The sequence below is a fragment of the Cryptomeria japonica genome, chromosome 11, assembly GCF_030272615.1.
Source record: "Cryptomeria japonica chromosome 11, Sugi_1.0, whole genome shotgun sequence".
NCBI lineage: Eukaryota > Viridiplantae > Streptophyta > Pinopsida > Cupressales > Cupressaceae > Cryptomeria > Cryptomeria japonica.
In genome coordinates, this window is record NC_081415.1 from 722,949,313 (window position 1) to 722,964,941 (window position 15,629).

General features: G+C 34.0%; 1 protein-coding gene and 1 pseudogene across 1 annotated transcript; one reads left to right on the forward strand and one right to left on the reverse strand.

Moving 5' to 3' along the window:
- The first annotated feature begins 401 nt into the window (after window positions 1–401).
- Window positions 402–15,629, forward strand: part of LOC131860418 (purple acid phosphatase 22-like) — a 44,671-nt pseudogene continuing 29,443 nt past the window's right edge.
- On the reverse strand, window positions 4,079–6,711 carry LOC131061258 (purple acid phosphatase 22). The gene is made up of 6 exons (XM_057994827.2): window positions 6,477–6,711; window positions 5,959–6,250; window positions 5,499–5,878; window positions 5,187–5,375; window positions 4,980–5,068; window positions 4,079–4,593 (listed from the first exon to the last, which is right to left on the reverse strand). Exons 1-6 carry the CDS (start codon window positions 6,555–6,557, stop codon window positions 4,344–4,346), a joined length of 1,281 nt encoding a protein of 426 aa, XP_057850810.2. The 5' UTR covers window positions 6,558–6,711; the 3' UTR covers window positions 4,079–4,343.

The following is a 15,629-nucleotide window of genomic DNA, read 5'->3' on the forward strand; positions in this document are numbered from 1 at the left end:
AATAGATGTCCCCACCATGTTCTAAAGAATGTGACTCTTGAAGAAGCCTTCACATGATCCAAACTTGACATCAACCACTTGATAATTTTTGGAAGTCTTGTTTATGTCCATGTCCCTAAAGAAAAGTGAACTAAGTTGGAACCTTCCGGAAAGTGGATGCTAGTTGGATACAGTGAATCCTCCAAAGTCTCCAGGATCTACATTCCAAGTCAAAGGTATGTTGAGGTAAGTAGGGATGTCACGTTTAAAGAAGATATTGATTTTAAGAAATCAAAAAGTTCACTTGTTGTTGATGAGGTTAATAATAATTAAGATATGAATATTGATACTAACCTTGAGATTTAGAGGGAATCTGTTGAGCCTCCACCTCAAGAAGAGTGCATATTGATTCACCTGAGCCTATGGATCCTACGGATGTACCTGGTGACATTGTTGTTAGCAAAAAGAGGCCACTTTGGGTGAGAAACACCATTCAAGAAGTTGAAAGATTTGCAGCTCTCAGTGGCACCTTCAGAGAAAGCAAGAGACCCCAAGTATTCTCCAACTACATTGTGTTAATGAGAAATCTCATTGAGTTTGAGCCATGCAATGTTGAAGAAGCTCTGAATCAACATGCCTAGAAGTTAGCCATGGATGAAGAATATGAGTCAATCATCAAGAATGATGTTTGGGACATTGTGCCTAGACCTAAAGGTAAGTATGTTGCTTCTTCAAAATGGTTATTCAAAATTAAACATAATGTTGATGGTAGTATTGAGAAATATAAAGCTAGATTTGTAGCTCGTGGTTTTTCCCAAAAGGAAGGTATAGATTATGAAGAAACATTTTCTCCTCTTGCTAGATATACCTCCATTAGAACTATAATAGCTATTGCTGCAACTAGAGGTTGGAAGCTACATCAAATGTATGTTAAGACTGCTTTCCTTAATGGTGTCATTGAGGAAGAAGTCTATATTGAACAACCTGAGGGTTATGAGATTCATGAAAGAGATACTCATGTGTGCAGATTGAAGAAAGCTCTATATGGCCTCAAATAGGTCCCTCGTGCTTGGTATGAAAGAATGGATAAATACTTGTTAAGTTTAGGATTTTGTAAGAATGATGTTGATTCTAACATTTATTTCAAAATATCTAATGATGAAATGCTAATTTTGGTTTTATATGTGGATGATTTATTTCTTACTAGTAAAGATGAGCTTATCATTAGATGTAAGAAAGAATTAGCTTCAGAATTTTAAATGAAAGATTTAGGTCTAATGCATTATTTTCTAGGACTAGAAGTATGACAAAGATCTAACGAAATTTTCTTAAGTCAAGGAAAGTATTCTATTGATATTTTGAAAAGATTTAGAATGATGGATTATAAACCCATGTCTACTCCTATGGAATCTAACTTAAAGAAGTTGAGTGTTTTTGCAGCTAAATCCGATTTTGCATATCCATCTGAGTACATATAATTGATTGGATCGCTGATGTATCTAGTTAACACTAGACCAGATATATGCTATGCAGTGAATGCTCTTAGCCAGTTCATGAGCATGCCTAAACATGTTCATCTTGTTGCAGCCAAGCACATCTTAAGATACTTGCGAGGCACAATTGGTTATGGGCTGAAGTATCCACTTAACACTCCAATAACCCTAGAAGGTTACTCAGATGCAGATTGGGTAGGAAGTGTCAAGGACAGGAAAAGCACTTCTGGCATTTGTTTCAGCTTAGGATCCGCAGTGATCTCTTGGGCTTGCAGAAAATAGTCCTCAGTAGCAATAAGTACAACTGAAGCTGAGTACATTGCAGCAAGTGTTTCTTCTAGAGAAGCGGTGTGGCTTTGTAAGCTCCTTGCTGGGTTATTTGGACAACCTTGGGAACCTACAGTTATTCATTGTGATAATCAGACTTGCATAAAGATGTTTGTCAATCCGGTGTTTCATGACACGTCAAAACATGTGGAGACTCATTATCACTTCATTCGAGATATGGTGCAAAGAGGCAGCATTCAGCTGAATTATGTCAGTACTGATGATCAGATTGCAGATATTCTTACCAAGCCCCTATCGAGAGTGAAGTTTGTGTACTTCAGATACATACTTGGTGTTGTGAAAAATGTAACATTGGTTGAGAAGGAGTCTCAACTTCAGTGATACATTGTGTTGTATCAACCACCCTTTGCGGGCAATGCAAGGTGGTATTGTATTCTTCTTAGGGAGAAGAGAAAATGTAACCATCCTCTGCGAGCAATGTAAGACGGTAGAAAAGATCCTCTCCACCCTCTGCGGGCAATGTAAGGTGGATCCATTCTATGCTCGTGTGCAAGATGGAAGATTATGTTATGTAATTCCGAAATATGCTTGTGCGTAAGATGGAAGACTACAACATTCTGATTATGTAATCCATTCTTTGCTTGTGTGCAAGACGAAAGATTATGATATTCTGATTATGTAATTATTTCCTCCCTAGTTAAGAGGGAGTGTTGATTGTAACTAGGTGGGATGCGGATTCCAATTGCCTTAAGGCAACATTGGAATCCGCCAAGGGCTAAGCTCTTCTCTACCCTCTCACACGCAACTCTAAGGGAAACATACTCCCTCTAATAGGGCCGACCCTATAACCCAAAGGATATATCTCACAAAAGGGATAAAAATAAATAACAAAAGAATTGGCACCAATTTAGTCCAAGCCGACCTCAAATAGGTCCCTTGCCACATACAAATAAAGAACAACTTGACCTCATTAATCATCTCATGTCTTCCTTCACAAATGCAAATTAGCTCTGAAGTTGAATGTGAATTTCCAGTAAAAGAAAAAGGGCGAATTTAGTCAGTTATCTGCTGTGCTTGAATGCAAACTACATCTGTTGCCAAGTTGTAAACATTAGGTGTGGATATCTCCATTGAAAGGTACGAAATGCTGTCAAGAATAAGGTGTCAAAAGCGCATACCAGGTTGTTGTTTGATGAAAACAAAAGTGCAGATATGAGGTGCGGACCTGATACTGATTTACCATGTACATCAGCCCTAAGTGTGGTCATATCAGACCTCTTAAAGAGATAAGTGTTCTAATCAGAATATTGTGTATAATTCATAATCAAATTTGAGGATCTTTTCTTGCTGGGTTTTTCCTCCTAGGAGGTTTTCCCAGGGTAATGTTGTCTTGTCTCATTTTTATCTATTTTGTTTGCTTTTTGTCATTCACTAAGTTGAAAACTAACAAAAAATAATCTAATTCCAGTTACTAAATCTATTTTTTTGAGTTTACTATTAATTTGAAAGTAAAACTATCATGGTATCAGAGCCCTAGGTTATATATATTAACTTTCATATTTCAATAGTCTTTTATTCCAGTTGCTGTTTCGTTTTCTCATATGTATTTACATTTCCATTTTCAATAATTATAGGTAGTTTTCCATCTTTTATCTAAATTTAATTCAATAACAACACTAATTATATATCAATTAATTGAAAAAATGTTTCAAGTAATGATTTCTAATTTTATCAAATAAAGATCACTATATTTAAGAGAGATTTTTTTATTGATTTTCTATTATCGTGTAGTGAAACATTGACATGGCAATGTGAAATTTGAATGCACAAATCATACATGTTCATTACCACTATTTTTATAATCTTCAAAAACATAAATATTAATGGATGTCATCAATATGTTACATTTCTTCTATTTAATATTCCATCTCATGAATTGCATACACTACTCTTCAATAAAATTCTTTTAATTTTTTTTTATTAAATGGTTTTAAAGAAAAATGAACCATACTCATAATATCAAAATATCACAAACAATTCTAAATATAACTATACCTAACAAATATAGGGGTTAGTTATTATGTGTCACCTGTTAACAATCTATCATACACATAACGCTTCTTTAGTACACTTAAATAATGGGAAATATATTTATTCTCGAGTCAATGTCTTTAGTTTAAAATTATATTATATGAAATGTTAAGTTTATGTTTAGTAATATAACATCATATAAAAACACGACATTATGGAAAAATGATAGATCATACAAAAATAAAACATTACAAATTACAACATTGCATTGAGAGTAAGATCGAATGTGTAGACAATAAGAATTTCATCAATATTATATTCATTGAATTGAGATTTTCACATTGATTTTACATTACATTATGTTGACTTATAAAGTCTTTTGATTTTTTTTTTACAAGCTTTCTTGATTGACTCAACAACTATTTATAAGAAAAATACTAAAAGAAATTGTTATTTATTTAATATTATACTAACTATATCATAAATATGTAATAGAAAACTCTCATGTACATCATTATCTATGTTTGATTGTTCTTGGTGTTAATTTTTTCTTTAGAGTGCTCTACATTGTCCATTGATAGAGTTGGCATGGCCCATAGAAACTGATACTTGTTGAGATGTGCAAGAACAATTTGTTGAACTGCTTAAACTCTCAACCCAAATAGAGTCTGAGATAACAGGTTCGTCATCCTGATTACGATGCCATGACCAATACGCATGTGTTGCATTGAATATCTGGAGTTCTCCATGTCCATAACTTGCTTCTCTAAATAAAGACAACTCGGATTTTGGTGTCTTAAACCTGTCAAAATACATATAACTTACAACATTTTATTATCTAAAATAAATATAACACTATAATGCTCTCAATTATCATCCTCATGACGGATCACAAAGTGTGGTACGAAACATCGATGAACAAAATCTCTACACAATCTAATCCAGAACATTTGTATTATTCACTATGAATTGTGAAAATTTGATATCATTAAATACAATACTATAAAATATAATTTATCCAAGTCAATTTAAAACTTATATTTATATTCTCCAAATATTTTCGGCTATTTAAAATTTATTCAATTTTATATATATCATGTACTTTTAAAAATAAAGAAAAGAAGAAGAAAAGAAAAGAAAAATCAGCAGCCTTGGCAATGGAGATAAGGCAAATGAAAATGGACCTACTTTGAAGCAAGGCCTTCACGGTTGCCGCCATCTCCTATTGTAATGTGAATGGGTCCACAGGCATCAGCCTTGTTGTCATACACTCGAGTCTGAATCACATAATTACAGAACAAGCCCAAACAAACATGAGACAAAAAAAACATGATTCTTTCGTGACTGGACTGACTGAACTATCATGGGAAGGTGGGTTTCGATTCGAGTGCTTACAAAGCGTTCGTACGCGTGCACGTGACCCGCAAAAACCAGGTCCACGTGGGCAGCATAAAGAAGTTCTTCCATGGCTTTTCTCATCTCTTCTCCTTCTCCCTGGTGAGCAGTATTCGTATTGTACCATGGCGCATGAAGCAACGCTATCACCCACTGTGTTCTCCCTCTATCCACTCTTTCAAGGTCTCCCTGCAATTTTTCATCCACACAAACATTAAATGCTAAAACTTTCAATCCATCATACGTGGTTATTACAGAGTATACAATCCATTTAAAGACTGAGTTTTTAGGGTTTAAATCAACTTTGCAGACCTGGAGCCATTTATACTGCTCTGAATCCTTCACAAAGTTTATGTAAGAGCCCAGCATTAGGACATGTACTCCGGCAATATCAAAGGAGTAGTAGAGATTCGAACTCGAGCCGCTCTGTTCATACGGCATTCTCCATCTGGCGTTGTATGCTCTGAATGCGTGGTTCATTATTATCGGAATCGTCTCAATCTCATGATTTCCTTCCGTAATCATCCATGGCCTGCGGCTCGCCAGAGGCTCAACCAGCTCGCCGAACGTGTCCCACAGAGGCTGATTTGTATCCGCATACGAAAGGTCTCCTGGAAGTAGGAAAACGTCATGCTCCATCTTTTTCACATGCTCCAAGGTCGACTTTGTGTAATTTGTTTGTCCCGGATCACCTAACAAATGCCCCAAATCAAAGCATAAGAAAAGGAAAATCAAATCTGATTATCATTCCTACTAATTGATGAGTACTCACCAACAATTGCAAAAGAAATGGGGAAATTTGACGGAGGAGTTTTGAAATTATACTCGGCCCCAATTCCGCCACAACGGTAATAGTAGACTGTATTTGCTACCAGAGGTCCGATCACAGTATGATGAATTTTACCAGATTTATATAAAAAATAAGAGTAGGAAGTGCTTTCTCCAGTTGCAGAGGAAGTATACTGTCTTGAAGATGTTCCATACTCCACCAGTGAGGGCGCATCAGAATCCTCTGTAATCCATGAAACCCTCATGTGCTCACTTCCGACCAGACTTATATGCACCTGCAAATCACACAAATCCAACGCTTCTTCCTCAAAATGCTATAAACCATTAAAGAATTTAACTTCTCTTCATAAATTCTTCCACAAATCTACTGGACCAAACCCTAGGGAATCAAATATACTGAGAAGCAAAGCAGAATTTATGCTCTGCAAATAAACCGCATGCAAAGCACAACAATATACTCCTATTCCACAGATTTGTTAAGCTGAAATGAAGATTTATTACCTGCTGAGGAACCTTGGCAGTGAGATCTGCATTTGCTGCGACTGCAAATAAACATAAACAGAAGAATTTATACATGGCCATAGTTAACTGTGAAAATCTGATACAGGGACAAGATCTTGAGAAACTAAGTATGTGTCTGATTACAATCGATATTTATCAATTTCGCCAAGTAATATTCGCGTGGATATACGACGACTCTTGTGGCTCTGTTTGAAACGCAAGATAAGGTGATTGATTTCTTCACGTTGTTTCATTTTGCAAGTCGTGATGTAATTTGCAAGGACCACAGTTGGATTGCGATATATTTGCTGGGTATTACCTTAAAATCCAGCGAGAATCTTTGGTAAACTATAACATTGACTGAATATATAAATTGGATGAACAAATAAACAAGTGTTTGGATATGTTTAGCAAAGGTTTAAAGATTGTAATGAGAATATCTCATCCGTGTTTGAAGGCTGTACTTAAACTCCTGAAATTTTGATTACGCAGGAGATGCATTTATACACGTGGTCTCCAATTTTGAAATGGTGATTTTTTCTTTTATTAATAGTAGATCAATTGGCATGGAATCATTTATAGTCGGTAGATAATTACATTACACCCACCATGTGTGCCGTTCAACAATAAAAAAATGATGTTTTAGGACTAAGTTTATGTAGAACTTTTGGTATGAAACTCATAGTTTGACTTATAAATTTTTTATTTTTTTTCTTTTTTTAAATTTAATTTTAAAATAAAATTGAGAAATTTTAATTTTTTAAAACATGATAACAATGATATAAGAAATGGGATAAATCAAGAAATTATTATAAGTTAAGAGGAAAACAAAGATTTACATTGATTCTTATGAAAATTTCAAATAATTTTGATGTGACAACTCGTGAAAATCTTGAATTAGAATTTACATTATTTATTATTTAGAGTATCAAGGTTGATATTTATATAATTAAGAGGAGAAATATATTTGTCAAAATTCTTGACGATGCTCAACTTCCTTTCAAATTTGAATTTAAGAAGATTTCCTTTGGAATGGTAGATACATAATTACATCATAGAACCACATGGACCATATGTGACATTGAATAATACCAAGTGTTGTTTCACAAGTAATTCTATCTAGAACATTGATTATCAAACTTATAGTTTGACTTATGAAGATTTTTTTTTTTTTGACTAATTCAGTTTCTTAGATAAAATTGGAATACTTTTATTAAAAAATTAATATGATGACAATGATATAAGAAAATAGATAAAACAACAATCTATTATAAACTAAATACAAATTAAGGTTCTTGTCAAATTCATGTTAATAGTTTGATCTAAGATCCTAGAACATTGATATTAGGATCACCTGAGATCCTAGAACATTGATGTTAGGATCACCTGACATTAGCCTTGCAATCCTAAGTCATTTTCATATGTCTTCATAGTCCTTGAAATGGGTTGGATGCCTAGGACACATGCATGGCTAAAATATTTAATATTTAATTATTTATGATAGTGTAATTACATTCATAGAGATGGAGACATGTTTAGTGGCAATTATAAAGTAGCTTGAAGGAATATTCTATTTTGGCATGTCCACTTTGGGAGTGGGGTAAGGTGTATTTGTATCTTAGTGCATGTTGATATTTGTCATTTGCATGTCTTCCAAAGTTAGGCGCCCAAATTTGCATGTTCTATTTTGTGGCCATTAAGAGTCGTCAAATGGTTATGGACCACACAAAATTGACCAAATTCAATCAGCTATGGGTTAAATCTTCAAGCGTAAGCCATATGATCATTTAGTAATTTTCACTATGTTTTGGGTTGTCCATTATGTGTGGCATGGAATTTTGCAAGTGGTTTCTACCTCTTATTTTATGATATCATAGTGGTTTTGCCTCTCACAATTCTCTATAAATTGGAGCCTTAAGATAATATTTGCATATGTTTAGTTGTAGGTATCCAAAAATTGTTATATTCCTTTAATATTGCAATGTTGGTGTATTGTTGTATATCTCTTTAAAGATAATAATACATTTGTCCACTTTCTTGTTTTTCTTTTTCCTTTTTTTCTTTTTTTCTTCTTTCTAAAAAGGGCTTCTCCACATAAATTTGGTGTCATCAATGATATGGTTGATTTTATACTTTTTTTGAATGCACTGTTACATAATATCTTTTTAGTTATTCTAGTTTTTAGATTCACAATAACATAGAATTTTTAGTTTCACCTTGTAAATTTACAATATTTGGTATCAAAGCTAGTAGTTTTCTTGAGAGAAGGAAACTTTTCTCTTAAGCGCCGAAGGTTTTTTTAGCTATAGTGAGCTTTTACATTTTGGGTTTTTAATATTTGTGAAGAATATTGTTTACCATGGCCACTACTTGTCATCGAAATATTATGAAAGTCAATGGTTCTAGGTACGAGATATGGAAGTTGAAGATGGAGGATATCTTTGAAGAGAGAATTCAATTGTTGTGAGTTTCACAAGATTTAAAGCCATCTACTATATCTGATGAAGATTGAAAAAAATTAGATAAGAAGGCATGAAGAACCATTTGGTTGTGTCTTGTAGATTCCGTCCTATTGAACATTTTAGAAAAGAATACCACATTCAAGTTGTGGAAGAGGATATGTGAAATCTATCAAACTAAGAGTTTGACTAACAAGTTATATCTCAAAAGATGTTTACATTCTTTAAAGTTAAAGGATGGTGATTCTATTATAGATTATTTAAATGCTTTCAATTTTGTTATAAATCAACTTGCATGAGTAGTTGTTAAGATAGAAGATGATGGTAATTGTATTTTATTGCTCTATTATTTTCTCTAATCTTGATAGAATCTAATCATTACAATAAGTGGTGGTAGTGTAGAGCTAAGACTATTAGTAATGGTTCTTGCATTATTGATTCAGGTTGTTCTTATGATATGAATCCTCATAAGGAGTGGCTTTATTCATATTTGACTTATGTGGAGAGTTTTTCTTTAGCGATAACATCACAAAGGGATTGCTATTAAGAGAATGGTAAAGTTTTGTTTCAGTGATGAAAGGTTCAAAACGCTTTATGATGTTTTACATATTTTAGGACTTGCAAGAAATTTACTTTCTATATTCATGTTGAATGATTTGAAGATGCATGTGACATTTGAAAAGCCTAGTTGTAGGTTGGTTTAAGAGGAAGTTTGATGTTTGTTGAAGGACCTCAAATAAGGATTTTTAAAAGGCTTAATGCCTTCACTTTTTGTTCACATTGTTACTAAAAATGCATGTATGTTGTGGCAAAATAGATTAGCTCACATAAGTGAAAAGGTCTTAGGACCAATGTTCTAAATAAAAATTTGCTTGATGATATTTCTAATTATTTTGTTGGTAAAATTGATTCCATGAACACTATGTGTTTTTAATTAAATAAGTGGTGAAGGGCCCCAACCCATTACAAATATAACAAATTACAAGTTAAACCCAAAGAAGATAACAAGGTTACAACGAGGTACCCCTTACGATAGAACAACAATGCAAACAAATATCAGAGACCTAAAATCTACCCTAGGGCCAAGCAGTGGGCCTAGAGGAACAATTTGAGAGCATAACGAAAAATTGTTGGCGAAATTTTGGTGAAAAGATCAAGGGTTTCAAATGGTGTGATAATGGTGTGTTTTATTTATTTTTTGGAGATATAAGGTTGAATAGTGGGCCCTTTATTAGGTGAAAATGTCTTTGAACTGGTTACACATATATCAAGCATTGTTTATACATTTTGAGGTATCATTGCATTCCAAAATCATTAATCTCTAATCAAGTTTTGGGAGTAGTCTCTTGCTAGCAAGAAATAGTAAATGTGTACAATCTTATACCTTGAAATAGATTTTGTTATCACTTGTCAACGTATACTTGTGCTTCTCGGGCCATCTTTGATACACCTAACAAGGCATTCAAAGACTAATATGCTTGTGTTATCAGAGAGATTAATGTGACATCAAATGGTTAAAGATTAATAGTATCACATCGGGGGCAGGAGGACATTTATCATCCCGATCTAGCTTCTCACTTAGGAATGATTCATTGCATGAGAAAAACCCTATTTGTTTCCTTGAAGAAAAGAGGGGTCTTGGCATAATGTGTCCCTTCAAGGAGCAAGGGGGGGCAAGATTTCTTGTGGGTGCACTTGGTGTATTCACTTTTGGTTGGCGATTTGTAAAATAGAGGAGGGATTGTTTCAACAACACTTGAGGAGGCATTAGACACACTCGGAAGAGATGTGAAATTTTAGAGGAAAGGTGTCTCATGTGCAACATTAAAGGAGGCATTGGACACACTTAGAGGTGATGTGGAATTTCAAAGGAAATATGTCTCATTGTGCATGGAGGTTGGGAACACTTTTATGTTATCTCATGTTGTGTAGATGGTTGCAGGTTCTATAGTCAGGAGATCCACTAATGCAGCCAATTCAATCTTTCCTAGGTGAGGGAGGAGGATTGGTGAAGGCACTTCATCAAAGTCTCCAGAAGGGTTGTGTTCAATCCTTGCAATGTTCCACTCTTATTCAAATAATGCTAATAAGGAGGGGAATGTTGGAGTATTACATTAGATAATATCGTTAGTTTTAGTTTACATAAATAAACTACTGCCTGGTTAGTTGTCATGGTTATGCAACAATTTTGGTTTGTTTGTATTGCCTATTTAAAGGCATATATTTTTAATCAATGATCATCAAGTGTTCACCGTTCCGATTCTTCAGTATGTCCAATGACTTGGACACATCATTAGTACCACATTGATAAATAAAATAGCAATAAGAAGCTCCCCACAAATGTATAAACAGCCTTTTGACAAAAGTCCAATTCTCTCTACTAGAATTAGACACGAACTTACTCAAAACTCCCACTACTTGGGCTATATCAGAAATGTTGAACATGGTGATCCATTTGACCTTCCTATGAGCTCGATCAAATTTATTTTGCTCATTAGCATCAGTCTTATGTCGTGTAGTGGTATTGTTGACCACATACCAAACTTCAAATTTGAATTGAGTTTTCAGTAAATAATCTTCCACCCGAAATAATTATTCCCATGTAGAAATGAAGAACCTAAAAGAATAAATTTAAGAGAATCCCTTATCATTTTATCCAATTTCTCATCACTCATATCAACAATTTGATGTAGATGAGAGGATACTTTTGGAATAAAATTGACATTAAAGAATGCTGAGAGATACACAAATCTGTATCATTGACTGGATATATAAATTGGATGAACAAATAAACAAGTGTTTGGATATGTTTAGCAAAGGGTTAAGGATTGTAATGAGAATATCTCATCCGTGTTTGAAGGCTATACTTAAACTACTGAAATTTTGATTACGCAGGAGATGTATTTATACACGTTGTCTCCAATTTTGAAATGGCAATTTTTCCTTTTATTAATATTAGCTCAATTGGCATGGAATCATTCACACTCGGTAGATAATTACATTATACCCACCATTTGTGCCGTTCAACAATAAAATAAATGCTGTTTTACGACTAAGTTTATGTAGAACTTCTGGTATGAAACTCATAGTTTGACTTAATGGAAAATGATTTTTCTTTTTTTATTTTAAATTCAATTTTAAAATAAATTGAGGAACTTTTATTTTAAAAAGATGATAATAATGACATAAGAAATGGGATAAATCAAGAATCTATTATAAGCTAAGAGGAAAACGAAGATTTACATTGACCCCTATGAAAATTTCATATAATTTTGGTGTGACAACTCATGAAAATCTTGAATTGGAATTTACATTATTTTCAAAATATTATTTAGAGCATCAAGATTGATATTTATAAAATTAAGAGGAGAAATATATTTGTCAATTATTTTTATGATGCTCACCTTCCTTTCAAATTTGAATTTAAGAAGATTTCTTTTGGAATGGTAGATACATAATTACATCAAAGAAATCATTCAAACCACCTCGACCATATGTGTGACTCGATAATAACAAGTGTTGTTTCACAAGTAATTCTATCTAAATTATTGATTATCAAACTTATAGGTTTGACTTATGCGTTATTTTTTTTCTGTTTTTTTTTGACTAATTTAGTTTTTTAGATAAAATTAGAATACTTTAATTAAAGAATTAGTATGATGACAATGATATAAGAAAATAGATAAAGCAACAATCTATTATAAACTAAAGAGAAATTAATAGTTCTTGTCAAATTCATTTTAAGAGTTTGATCAAGGATGCTAGAACATTAATGTTAGAATTAGGTGATATTAACCTTGCAATCTTGACTAGTTTTCTTGTGTCTTCATTATCCTTCGAATGGGTTGGATGCCTAGGGGGCATGGGTGGATAAAATATCTAATATTTAATTATTTATGATATTCTAATTCCATTCATAGAGATAAACACATGTTTAGTGGCAATTATAAAGAATCTTGAAGCAATATTCTATTTTGTCATGTCCACTTTGGGAGTGGGGTAAGGTGTATTTGTATGTCAATGCATGTTGATATTTGTCATTTCCATGTCTTCTAGAGTTGGGCACCCAAATTTGCATGTTGTTGCATGTCCTATATTGTAGTTGTTAATCTAGTTGTCAAATAGTTATGGACCACACAGGATTGACCAAATTCAATTAGCTATGGGTTAAATCTTCATGTGTAAGCCATATGATCATTTACTAATTTTCAATATGTTTTTGGGTTGTCCATTATGTGTTATGTGGATTTTTGCAATTGGTTTCTACCTTTTACTTTATGATATCATCGTGGTTTTGCCTCTCACAATTCTCTATAAATTGGAGCCCAAAGATAATAGTTGCATATGCTTAGTTATAGGCATCTAAACGCTATTAGATTGCTTAGAGATTGCAATGTTTGTGTATTAATCTAATTAATAAAAGGATGGTTAGGTCTGTATCATTACAAATTTGCTAAAAAAATGCCACCTAGGGTGCGTTAGAAGTGCACACCTAGCTAAGAAAGAGACCAGAGAACAAAAAACCACTAAGCACAAAAAGGACTAGAGACAAAACTAGCAACCAAAACTACCCAGAGCTACACCAGAACCAACCAACCACCATAGACACAAAGAGATGGCCTACTAGTTAGAGGCATTGCCTTCTTGCCAATCCTTACATAAACTAAGAACTTTATAAAAAAAAGATATTTTTCGTTGGAATCATTAGCAAAGATTGGCGTACCCGAATCAAGAGTATCTTTAACCACAAACATAGGAGGCTCTATAGACATAGAAGGGGAAAGAGTATGTCTCTTCCTTTTGGCTTTCTTGAGCTCGATCTCCTCCTGTATAGATTTTAGGGAAGCCAAATTTTTTAGGGCCAGCTTCTGGCCTCGATTATACATCTCCTCAATTTTTCCTTTCAGGATCTCTCGATTTTCTTTTAAATCCAAAACTGTCCTATGTTTGTTCTTCTACAACACCTTTTCTAAGAGATCCTTTATCTTCCCTTCCACCTTCTCCTAATTTTATAGCTTCTTAGCCGTATTGCTTGCCACTTTCTAGACATGTTCATCCTTTTAAGTCCATGACTCATTTGTCCACTCTATCCCTTGCCTCTACCCTTGCCTCGAGTCTATTAATTTTCCTTCTAGCCACATCAAACTGTGAAAGAATCCATTTTATAACCAATTCCTATCATTCCACATTCTCTTCGATCTTTGAGACATTAGATTCCAAATTAATGGGTCTCTTTTCATGGTCAAGAATATCCTATTTAGGGAGAAGAGGGGAAATGTCCTTAAAAGCTATCAGGAACTAATCAGATTCTGAATTATAAGAGAGCTTTGAAACCTCCACTTCCTCCTCTTCACTTGACTCCAACACCTCCACCTTCTTAGGAGGTGGAGTAGAAGGTTTTTGCTTCACATTTCAAAAGGGATTAAAGAAAGTTGGGACAAGCTTAGGTTTAGAAGAGAAACCAATAACAGGGTTAGTTTTTGCCATGGGGGTCCCAAAAATTTCAATTGCCGAATTTGGGTTTGGCAAAGGGTTAGGAGAATTTGATAAGGACCCATTGGGAGGGGTTAAGGCAAGGTAAAAATTATAAAGCCTAAGAATCAAACCCTGATGAAGGGTTAGCGATTTTTTGTCCTTAGCCCTAGTAACAGATTGAGATAAAGAAGAGTAAACCTAGTAAGCAAAGTTCATTTGGATACCATACCTTAGGTGGTTTACCATAGGGAAAATTTGAGTGTGAAATATTTTGATGTGCCCTTCCAAAGTGAAATATTTCATCAATGACGAGCGCCATCCTTCCATTTGTCAAGGAGATCCTCTCAGTTATACCCACTTTGTAGTCTCGACATGCCTTCACCCAACTTGAAGAATCATTTGAATTTCTCTTTGTAAGATCCCTTCGACTTCTTAGAGAAGGTTATACCATTTTGTGGAAGCCCAGTAATGGTGGCAATCAAATCTGGGATGACTTTAAAGGTAACCTTTCCAATCTTCGCATCCCCATTTGCCAAGCTAGTGCAAAGTTCTTAGAAAGCTCTAGGTCGAAACCCTACATGTCATCGACATAGCTTTCTAGATTACCTTTAACTACCTTCTGTCAAATCTTTGATTTGTTCTTGAGTTCTTCATTGGTATCAAGTTCCATTTGAATTAAGTACCCCCATCTCAAACATAGAGAGCTTTGGAGAATAAACTAGGTAGGAAATGCAAAAACCAACTATTTGAAAAACAAATAATGCTTTCGATGAAAATGGATAGTGACACTACTTTTTGAGAAAGATGTATGCCACCTTAGCATAAAATGACTGGCTAAAAGGACGACTAAAAAGGTGAAAAAGATGATTTTTGAATTATGCTCCATTATTAACCTTTTTGTCCTCAAAGATTGCCGCACGAACCAAATTATCTGGTAAATCATAGATATTTGTCTAGATTTTTGAATCCTCAGAGAATGGTCCTATAGATGCCATCCTATCTACAACTTTGTTGCCTTTCCTTCTCGTGCGACATAGGCTAATGTGACTTATTCCTTGAATGAGGGACTTATGTACTTGGTCGCCACATCTTCACATTTCCAGTTTGACGTAGCTTCACTCTTGGGAAAAAGGATCATCTTTCTTGAATTACCTTATATTATGTTCCAATTGTACTTCCTTTTATTGATAATAATTAGACCCTAATAGATGACAAAAAC